General features: G+C 29.3%; 1 protein-coding gene across 5 annotated transcripts in view; it reads left to right on the top strand.

Annotated features, from left to right (window-relative positions):
- The window catches only part of LOC113551894 (cell adhesion molecule 3-like), a 405,828-nt gene that overhangs the window by 364,740 nt on the left and 28,438 nt on the right, over positions 1-12,650 (top strand). For all 5 annotated transcript variants that reach the window (XM_026954455.1, XM_026954456.1, XM_026954457.1 and 2 more), the window contains one exon: positions 210-349. In XM_026954455.1, coding sequence (XP_026810256.1) covers positions 210-349 — 140 coding nt within the window. The remainder of the gene's footprint in view (positions 1-209; positions 350-12,650) is intronic.

Here is a 12,650-nt window from a genome sequence, read left to right as displayed (position 1 = left end):
ATAAATTATAAAAAAATCTCACACATAAAACACTACATTCCAATGTATGTCAGTGTAATCATTCGGTTACGATACCAATATTATGCTCACGTATTGATCAGTTTAAAAATATATTCTCTTACGCACAGATGAGTTTTGTGTATTTTTTTTTCTATTGCCTTTTTACTGTGCACCTGTATAATGTTGTGTTTGTTTCATGTATCACGTAGAACCAGCAATGATTCTAGTTATACGACAATCGTGTCCGTTCTGAAAATCAAACATGTACAGAAAACACATTCGGGCAACTACACGTGCTTGGTTGGGTCGCCGTCAGCATCGGCCGCCGTGACTATTCATATACTTAACGGTAAGCCATTTTATATAGATATTTAAATAATATTTGCTACAGTCATCCGTTCGTTAATCATATTATTATGCACTTTACCTATAAAATTGCATTAAAAATTCGGTTTATATTAATATGAACTAATATTTTAACTAGGTGCATATTATTATATATACTATAATAATATTATTAAACAAGATTTGTCAGAAAGATATTACAGTTTTATTACATTTATAATATATATGTATATATATATATATATATTAGATTATTGTGATACACCCTATATAATTTAAACCTATCAGATTTTAATAATATGTATTATATAATTCTGTTTTTTGATATAATGAATACAGATTATACATAAATTATGAAAATAAAACAATTTATAATACGCATTTTAACCATTATTTTCTATTAGGTATTTATTACAGGTATTTAATATATTAGGTATATTATGTCAAAATTGCAATTAAATATGGTTTATAATCTAATACTCTTATATTGTGTAATCCATGGCTACAAACAACTTCCAGTGCTTAAAAAAAAATATATTAATATTTAATAACCTGTTTTTTATATGTGATATACTAAAACAAAATAAGCAAAAATGTTTTTTTTAACATATTTATTTCAAAAAATATGCATGTAATAATGATTATAAAGGTGAATATTGTAATTTTATAAATCTTACCATTGTGAACTCCAAAATTTAGTTCTTCTATAATATAAAAACGCTTTATGTAAACTGGTCTTCAGATTTAATATTTTTGATATGTATAAAATTTAGATCACAAAATAAGCTATATTTTTGTACTCAATAGTTCAAGCATAACAAAATGTATACCATGATTCCAAACTTGATATTACTTTAAAATTAAATTAAAACCAACTCCCAACCTTTATAAGTTGATTATTTTTATTTTTATTTATTTAGTTTTTTTTTTTGTATGAAATATACAATATATTTTTTAATATTTAATATTTTAAGTTTTTTTAAAATAATTGAATAATTTGAGTATCTTAAAAGTTATTGGGTAATATTTTATCTTTTATTTTCTTACAAAGTTAATAATCAACAAAAATAAATAAACATTTTAAACATTTAATGGAAAATTACAAATAAAAAATGTTATTAAATTTTAAAATATGTTGTTTCGATATTTCAAGAAAATTAACATTTTTAATCATTACCTTAAAATTATGTTAATTTTCAATAAAATATCTTAAAATTATTTTATTGAAATTTAAATACTAAATGTCATTTTTATCTAAGAACATATTTGCATTATATTACAATCGTTTACATATACATGATATTCAGATTTTAATACACAAAATATAGAATTTTTATTATAAAGACTTTTTAATTCAACCACAATATGGTATATTTCATATTAATTTGTATGGTACTAGTTATAATTATAAACAACTTTATAAGGTTTTGTAAATAAAATTATTGACTTATCAATTGGTGTAATAAAATAACGAGTACAAAGAAAGTACCAATTAAATTGTAAAACTTTAGACTGAATTAAAAAAAAAATAATTAATATTTAACTATAATTATATATATATATATATATATATGAGAAAGCATAATACATACAAAATAGTTTAAAACTAATCTAAAGTATGTGGGTTAATCATTTTAATAGTAAGCTCTCGTCATTTCATAAAATATAAACGTTATTGAAAATATGTACTTCACATAATTTGAATCCATTTATCCATTACAGCACAATACTTTTGGAATAAAATTATTCGTTTTACTATTTTTAAATTTTTCTATTTCATATTTTTAAGCTGTACTATCGATTAGATATACATATATTCATATATATATAATATATCTCAATATATATAATATATAATTAACAACTTTACTTAAATTTTTCTGAGCACTTACATATTATGTATAAATCAAATTTTAAACAAATAATTAATTAGTATAATTATTTCACGGGTATTCTACAAAATGTTAGTTTACTATAATTCCACTCGACTTAACTTTAAATACTTATAACTACCTACTGGTTCAAAATTTTATTCTTATGATATCAAAATTGTAAAAGAAATATATTCCAAAATGGAATATATAAATAAAATATATATTTTTATTCAAAATAATACTAATAACTTAAAAAATAATAACGATAAGTATAAAAAGTAAAAAATATAATTTTGTTTTTCAAAAATCTTGTTAACAACGAATTTAAAATATATAAAAATACTTATACATGTTTTGAAAATAATTATGAGTATCAACTATTAAACTAGTCAATAATTTTATTGTAAATGCAATTTGTGACGCAGCTAAAACTGTAATAATAATTTTCACGAATTAAACCGTTATAACAATATTATAATATATATTTGTTTTTAATACACACATTTACAAATTGGTACATACCACTTATTTACAGATCATTAATGATACGTTTTATTGTTAAATGATTTCAAAAATATCTATTTTTCAACAACAGTCGGTCAATATATAGAACTAGGAGATAAAATTATAAGAATACCTTCGCTAAACCGTAACTTGTTCGCCAGAATTTTTAAACTATTTTCAAAAATAATCTATAAAAACATGGGACGTTAACTTATTAATTGTTTAACAACATTTTTGTCCTGCAACTATATACCCATATACATCATCAGTCATCACTCAAAAAACGCAATGCCTTATCTGCTAACGCCATAATAACAGCAATAACTACGACAATATAATAATAATAATAATAACAATATACATTATAATGATAACACCGTGCAAAACATGACATGTCGTAAGAGAGTAGTAGCGGTGATATGATTTAAAGAGTGTATAAATGAAGAATACAACTAAAGTGATGTTTTTATTTTTGGGATCATAGCCAAATGTTACAAGAAAAATGCGGGATAAAGAGTGGTAGTAAAAAAAAGTGCGCCCTTCTATACACCACCAGCGGATACGCGTTTAAATATAAAACTTATCTGGTCTGCATATAGTCGAACGAGCGAGAGACCCAACTTTGCCACCAAAATTTATGTGCGGTGTGGGACCTGAGAGAAGAAAATGAAAAAAAACTTCTTCGAACAGGAAGTATAACAATGATAAAACGAGAATAAAGATAAGCGAGTTATTGTCAGATAAGAAAAGTGTATATTACAGTAAACTTTCAAAAAATACGTAGTATAAGCTAACGTCTCCAAATATTTCGATTGATTCAATAAACTCGTACGCTTATAATTATTATTTGTTGGTGTATAATATAATAATGCAATCGGTGAGGTTTTTGATCAATATTTATAAGATTATAACTACACTAAAAATTAAAATTTCATGATAAATGTATATGCCCTTATAATTCAAACATGGATAGATTAAAAGTAATGAAAATGCTTTCGGACATAATTATGTCAAATTGGTGTAAAACATATTTAAAATTTTAATATCATATTCATGCATACATTTAATCAAACTTGTAGTAGCATAATTTAATATGCTGAAACATTTTAATCTTAATAAATAAAAAAAAAAATACAAAAATGATTAAAAATTAAAATATTTGACAACGTTTTATTCCATTATATTATACTTTTAAGCGTAATTTAGTTTATTTTGTTTTTCAATATTTTAAACACAATGTTTAATACTATAAATACAGTATAAGATACCGGTTAATGTGCAGTACAGCGAAATAAGCAGTTTAATCATTTCAATCCCGAGTACTTATCCTTACACTAGGCAAAGATAAATCCCTCAGCAATAACCCCATAAATATCAAAACGTCAAATTCATTGTGTGAAATACAATGAACATCGACCATAAAATTTAAAAATCATACCTACGGTTTAATAAATTCAATTATTGGTGTCGTCTACATCGCGATTTATACATTTTATCATATTCTGTTAATTTAATAAATAAACGTTGATGAATACAAATATGAGTTTTAAAATTATTCTTACAACTTATTTATGCTAAGCTAAAATTATTTGGTGAACAAAGTTTTAGAAAAACGTCAATTGGCAATAAATAATTCACGAGACCTAGTGACGACACCTATCCTGTAATGTTTTATTCGTATCACGTGCAATGTTTCAAATAAATTTGTACATTTTATCATTTGATATGTTTTACGTGGTCTGTCCCCAATACGAGGCCTGTTGAACGACTTTTTTGATGGAATCCAAAATTACAAATAAAAAAAAAAAAAAAATTGAACGTATATCGTTACACGAAGCATGGTGGATCAATCACAGTGAATACACCGTCTCTGAAATGTATATAAAAAAAAATCAATATAATAATATAAAAACGGTAATCGATACACGTTTATGCGTCTATATAGACGTACCTCGTTTGAATATTTTGTATTATTATTACTATTTTAAACACAACGCCAGGTACAACCGCCAGATAACAAGTCTTCGTGGTTGTCGGTTGGTGAATAATAATATTAATGCCGAACGATATAATGTTTTTATAGTTTTCCGACCAACGCGTAGGCAATTTCACTACTCGAATCGATTTTTTTGTCAGCCTTCTACCGAACACCGAAACACACCGCCACCGAAGCGATAACAATGTCGCCGAGTATGAAATAATAATAATAATACTGTTATAGTTTTACAATGTTATTACTGCACTATAATATGGTCTATTGTTTTTCGTAATAACTCACGTGCAGTGCAGTGTACGTCGGCTGCTGGCCCACACCAAAAACATAAAGAAAACTTTTTTTTTTTTTTAATACTATAAACGAGAGAGCGCGTTCATACCAAACCGAATCACACGACCAGAAAATATTGTACATAAAAATGCACTTAAGTGGACTGCAGTTAGCGGTGTCTTAAGGAGAAAAATATAAGTCAATATTAACATGATCCTATTGCCTTGTTACGATGCGATTCTAATCCATAGAAATATTATCACTACTCAGTGGAATAAATTATTTATTAATGATATATTATTTTCACATAGCAATTATTGCGTATTATACGCGTATGTGCAGCGTTAATCCGAAAAAATAAATAATATTATAATATATTTTATACATACGAAATGTGCCCGACGTCGTGTTGACCGATTTGATGGACTATCCGCAAATCATGCACGTCTTGGTTATAAGTTGTTGTGCTTACGTGAAAAATAATTGCTACGAGAGAAAAATGGATAAAATACGTATAATCATCTACCGAGACAAATAACCCACAGCAGCTGAGAGCTTGGGCAGATCACCCTGTAGAACATATACTGCTCTATATTATACTATCGAGTTATCGGCGTAGATTACAGCTTAGTCGTGATAACGTCGTCGCCGGCTCGTTTCAGCGCTGATGATTTGGCGGTATTTGCTGCAGTATATACGACGACGTGTGCGCGATTTTCTTTCATATCCGGTCGAGCTTGGTGCGGATTTAACTCCGGGCCATTTCCCGTGAATTAAACTTCCGCCTCACATAACGTACTCATAATTGAAACGCGCTACTTAACCAATAACGCTGTTGAGATAACCATCTATTTAATATATACGTATGTATGTTGTGATAACTATGTTCAGTTAATTTGTATGTACTATCAAGTTAAATAATATGTCGTGGTTGACATAAATGTAAAGTAAATTATACTCGTATATTCGATGTCCGGGATCGGCGTCATCTGCCCTTGTGGTGCTTTTACATTATACATTTATTTATTAATTTCGTTCTGTTATATATTAACTGTTTTAGTTAATTATATTATAAGAAATAAATAACTTCAAAAATTAAATTTAATTAATTTAAAATAAATGGGATATCATTCTTTTCGCTATTAAACTTAAGACAATCAAGAAAAAATACAAAAATAAAACTATTTCCTCGCTACCACAACGGAAGTTGTCATTACAAGAACTAGAATCGGACACTCCTCTGACACTCACTCTATTCTCGTACACAAAAATCTCCCACCCGTATGTGATAAATACCAAACTGATCTTTCCATTTAATACATAATTTTAAATTGCACGAAATACCGGAACATACAAATATCTCTAAACACTGAACACGGCAGTAGCTCTCGACAAAAACAATGACACAAAAATCATCGAATTCTTAACTAAAATCCATCTTATAAATAATTCCAAACATTATACGTACAAATCTAATACTCTAATACTTTAAGAAGCAACATGAACTGTATTTTTCTATTTTTATTTACTTGTTTATATATTAAATACTCTGTAAGTTAATATTAACCTGTGATGTTGATGCCTTTATTTAATAAAAGTAAATAATATGATCCATGTACCAATCCAACGTTCGTTTGACGTCTCGAAATCAAATTACATATTATTTGAAATAGACAAGTGGTATTATAACTTTTTAATGTGAAATTCAACTGACATAATATATTACGATTCGTCTAAAATTACAATTAATAAAAAATAACTTTATTGTTTAAAATTTAGAATTTCTCTGTTTTTATTGACGTTTCACGGTTTCGTTGACTGACTAAAAGTTAATAAAAAATACTTATTAGTTATTAGTTGTTTATTTCTAACTATTTAATAAATTGATAATTTTAATTTACAGTTCATTATTGTGTGCACCTATATTCAATACATTCCATGAAATTATTTTTAAAAAATAAAACCATTTACTCACGTTAATAGATGTACGAAAATTAAATTAAAATTGAATCAATTTTATTTTCATCTCGGGTTTTTGCTTACTTAATAAAATCCCCTATCGTTGTTAACTTATAAATATTATGATCATATATTTTAAATTATAACGGATAAATTAATTAACTGAATTACTATTTAATAACTTAATATTTTTGTAAATTAAAGAAATCAAACACTTCCATAATACATCTATAGTAATCGATCATATTATTATGTCAAATAGAAAACATACATACACGTACATAATATAATATATTATATAAAAAAAAACATAAATTACACACCTATTTCAACAGCCGTGAATTTAGCATCCCCAGTTTGAAGTGTATATAGGGTTTACATTACTTCCAATATCTTTCAACTGAAACGATTAGCAAGTTAGCAATGTCAATTTGAAATGCTCAACACCATTCTCTCTCTCTAAAAAGTTAAAGTGGAGTGTATCAATTTTTTATTAAATTGTGACCCAAAATATTACAATGTGTTTGCAAAATGTGCATAACGTTTTTTAAATTTTAATCTCAACCCTCGCCACGGAAAAACCAATTTTCTTCTTAGACGAAATATTTACGGCGCATTCCCACTTTATGCTATCAACTTCAAACCATTGTCAATACATTCGTATTGCAACAATTTTGGAATTTAAAACTCAACAATCCCTTCTACGAGAAAAATAACATCCTTTTGAGATTCCAATATTCCATCTGAACCGTCTCTTCTAACCAACACTAATGTTTTTCAATTAATTTTCAACTCAAACTACTCTTCTTCGCATAAATTAGTTTACAAGTTTACATCTGCAGTACAACAGCAAATAACTGATTGTGCATTGGATATGCCAAGGATAAAAATTATTTCCAAAAATTATAAAACATTAAGCGTAATTAATTTCTTCAGAGCGTTTAGCATACCTAATTACAGAGCTGCGCGCGCATGCTGTACACGTATATAGACATTATCGCGCGTTTATACTGCAGCATATATAATACAGTGATACACCTATATATCAGTTGTTATTATATCGTATTACGTAGCCGGTTTAGCGTAATAATTTCTTGATCCCACTTACGGCAATAACCATTATTGTTGCCTTCGTGTAAATGGATTTACGCGAAATGTATCGTCAGCGTGGAACACGGCGGCGCGGGATCTGTTGTACGGCTATGGTTTATGGTCGCCAATACATGTATAGTGTATACATAATATTACATACAAACGAAAGAAGAAAACTCTATATACTGCGTGTCCCCCTCGTCCCGATCTCGACGCCCACCCCGACCACCCACTGAAACCCCCGCCAGTAGTCCTGCGCTACTCCACCTATTTCGTTCACTACCCGCACTTGCGCGTCTCACATCTCCTATACATCTAACACAATCCCACGCATATATTTCAATCGCATTCTTAATATATGCACGTATAATGATTTATTTTTCAAATGAAACTATTGTGAGTAATTAAAATACCTACACACGTGCAATTGTAACTTACAGTACAGCGGGCGCGCCGACCGCTTCCAATAGAACAATATAATGTTATATTATTTTAGTATTCTTCAATTACGGCAGATAATACAATTCCACTTTTATCATATTATTATAATTGATTGTATTACCGTAACCGTAAGCGCGTATATATGCCATACCCTGTAAACTAAATATTCGTGGAAGTAAAAATAAACCAATTAATCGAAATCGGGGTTGCACTCGTATACAACGATACGCGTAACATTATAATAAAATAATAATATGTAACATGCATATTATGCATATACATTATACCTGCAAACACATAATTAATATTTAATTATGCGCACGTTTGATCATGGATTTGAAAATTTAACGCGACGCACGTCGTGCGGAAAAAAATCATTTAGATGAAACGAAAAACCACTTAAACGTCTTCAATAATCCAATGACACGAGTTATTATAGGTATACGCAAAACGATGAGTAAAAATTGAATTATTTCATTTCGCGTATATTTTTTTTTTTTTTTTTTTTTAATTATAAGGACGTGTTTTTTTCGGTTTTAATTGCCTCGTTCACTGAAGTGTTTTTCTTCTTTTCATATTATCGTTGTTGCGCGCCGAGATGCAAAGATCGGGTGGACAGCAATATCTGAAAACACACTCGAAAGTTTACAGCGCATATTTTTTTATTTAATTACGAAAATAATAATAACAATATTAATTGGACAGTCTTATGTACACCGTCGCAGTCGTCGTCGAGAAACCGTCGAGACATCGCGATGATAATTTAATCCGATAATTGTATCGTAATAAATAATGATAATAATTGTAACCAGACGCTGTGGTTCAGGGCGCGTGGATTATGTATGCGTAAATATTTTAACAATACTTTGTAAGCGTACTCCTTTTGTCCCCCGTATTATGCGACGAAATTGCTACCGTTCAATCGTATCCGAACGAGAGATAATAATAATTATGTTCATTTTCTGATCACAAATAAATCTGTCTGTAGTGTATAATTATTATTATACAGTAGGTTTCCCCGAAACGGAAATACTAACTAGACGAAATGCGACGTTTGCCACGTAATAAGAGATTTATAAACGTACATTTTTAACTGATTATAGAAAGTCTGCATTTTTTATTTGGACGTATTTATGGAACACTAAATTTTCTATTACCACCTGATGATAATTCATCATCAAATAGTATATAAGAGGCTAACAGTACACACAACCTTGAACGCGTCTGTTCAAACTCAACAAAATTGTTAGTTATTGTGATGTCACGTCGCATTGTATGGACTATAATTTAATGTATATAATATATTATTGTCAATTTAACATGTATTTTCTTAAGAGATGTGTACTTTGAAAAATCGTAACGACAGATTGCACTAAATTGACCTTTATAGAATTTTTTAGAATTTTTTTTTTTCAGATAAAATAGTAATACGGGCAAAAAAAAATAGAAAAAAATCGTTGTTTATTTGAACTCAGATGTCTTAAAAAATGTAGGATATCTGCATTGCATTTCGCGATGTGATTAAGTATTTATAGGATAGACTTGCTGATCAATAAGATTCTGAAAATCATGACTGGTAAAATACTCTCGGTGAAAAAAAATCGAAGGTTTTTAGTCGGTATATACAAATACACTATGCATAAGGAAAAAAATCATAAACAATAGCATTAAATAAACATATTTGTTTACTTGAGTGGGTCTATAGACTTGCACGTATAATATGTGTATATATATATAGTATACTTTCAGAGAATTTTTTATTGAGTCTGAAATTACCTTAAAATGACTTCTGAGAACGGTATAAAACGGGTGTGCGTGTATATACGGAACCGACGTGGATCTAGAATAGGGCTAAATCCAATATTAATAATAATATTAATAATAATAATATCAAACACGTCGTATTATATAGTATTAATTTGTTTAGGCAACCGTACCCGATTATGCCGTGTTATGTGCGGTTATGGTATGCGTCTGATGTACGTCAATACCATATTATATCATATATTGGCGTGGATTCGGTTTTTTTTTTAAAACTCGGGACACGTTTGGTCGACAACGTACGTATAATAGCAGTCGTCATCGGGAAGGAAGGAGGAGGGATATAGTGTACGGGGGGGGGGGGCGAAATGTACGTATATATAAACTGGTGCGTATACACACATCCACGCACCGCGCAATGTATATATACGAATAAACGCCAATATATATAGTTTAAAGAGAACTGTCATTATATCATTCGATTCACCCCGGCGGCGGCCGTATATAATGCGATATAAACGGCGAAACAACGACTTTCGGACTTCCGGCCTTCCATTGCCACGCTCCATATCTGCACGGTCGATTTGACCGCTCATAATATAGTCGGCTGATAAATCGGTACGATTTTTCATCCCCCTCACCCCTCGCCAGTTTTCCGTTGCCACCACCGCCACACGTAACGATTTTGCCGCACACGCGCGCGATACACACGACGATTATCTCAAACCACCCCCCTGAGACCCCGCGAAGGCGAAAAACGCAATTTCTGGCGAAATTACCGGTCGGTAATAGCGAATTAACGACAACGAGTGTGACGACTGTGAGCACGGCAAAGGGTAGTGCGTGTGCCTTTTGGATATTGTTGGAGTTTATTTAACGCGCCCTAATACACTATATAAATAAAATGGACCATTTAGCCACGCGTAATCGCGGTGCTTACAGTGTAAATCAAATTATTTGATATGACGATCTAAATGATATTATACGTACGCGTGTGACATTTTCGAGTCCGTTCGCCGGTGTAGATCCAAATAATTGCTAAAAGACATTCCACCCCAAAGTCAGTTTTATATTACGAATACACCTTTATTATTTTGGTAGTCCTAAGCTCCAACATATATGACATTTCTGAAAAGTGTGGTCACGAAAAAATAGTAATTCCCGTAAAGAATAATATGATCGATGGGTGATCGTTACAGTTTTACCTATTGTATACCTAAACTTTAACGAACATTGCTCTTTATAAATGGTCAGTCGACGTTGCGCAGTTTTTATACGTATAGAACGTCGCAAAAACCAACCACCTACGACACCGCCGTCTATTCAAATATAAAAAAGTTATATTTTTGTATACAGTTGATTACATTTCACTTCGTTTAAAAATGAAGACGAACAAAACTACTTACCCATACCAATTGAGATACAGGTGATGTATTTTGGATGAGGTGATCTATATTTATACAAATTCTAGTACTCTACACTACAATTCGTTTTTTTTTTTTTTTTTTTTTTTTTTTTTAATAATAATAACCGCATTTTCATAAATATATATTTGTATTTAGCGTAATGGAATATGAACAGTATATGTTAAGCTTTAAATTGTAGAAATGATAACAGTCAGAAGCGTTTTTGCGGGCTTTAGGTTAAGCACTGAAGCTGCAGACCGAAATTAAGTCAAGTCGCTAATTTTATATAATTCATCGACCGTACCATAAAACATAATATTTTAATATTTTATCATTCGTCTTCTTTAATTAAGTAAATCGTTTTTATGTCTTACAAGTGCGATATTAACCTTATATTATATTAGATAGGTATACGTATGATGTGTAATATCTAAGTATAAATGATATACAAACACCAATCACGACAGGCCGCATGATATTTTAAAAACATCACTGTATTATGAATATATTTTTTTAAAATACTGATGAAAACTGTGGCAACACAAAAATAAACTAATAAATTAAAAATATTTTTTTTGTACACAGTTTTAGAAATATTGTTCACCTAATAATATTTAGGTACAAACTGTATTATTGTAAATATTTATAATAACACGAACCTTAATCATTTAAACAAACATGTTTCAGTATGTTAACAAGTTATAAAGTTATATTAATTAACACAATTATTGCTTTTGCTTAACATAGAACATAACAAATATCTGTCTATTATATTTTAAGCTTGTACGCATATCGCATACATGCCATACATATTATGTTAATTATGAAAAATAATGTATTGTTTTCAACGGATTAAATTATTTATAAACACAAAACGAATAAGTACTATTGATTTTAAATATATTTTTTATATTTCTTTGCTTATTCCATTGTCATTTGTCAAATAGAACGCAAAAAATAACGCCGACTTTACGACTTGGCTTATTCGTCTATTAATAGTAA

This window comes from Rhopalosiphum maidis, chromosome 2 (genome assembly GCF_003676215.2).
Source record: "Rhopalosiphum maidis isolate BTI-1 chromosome 2, ASM367621v3, whole genome shotgun sequence".
Classification (NCBI taxonomy): domain Eukaryota; kingdom Metazoa; phylum Arthropoda; class Insecta; order Hemiptera; family Aphididae; genus Rhopalosiphum; species Rhopalosiphum maidis.
The sequence above is the reverse complement of the archived record's forward strand: the minus strand, read 5'-3'. Positions and strand labels throughout refer to the sequence as shown.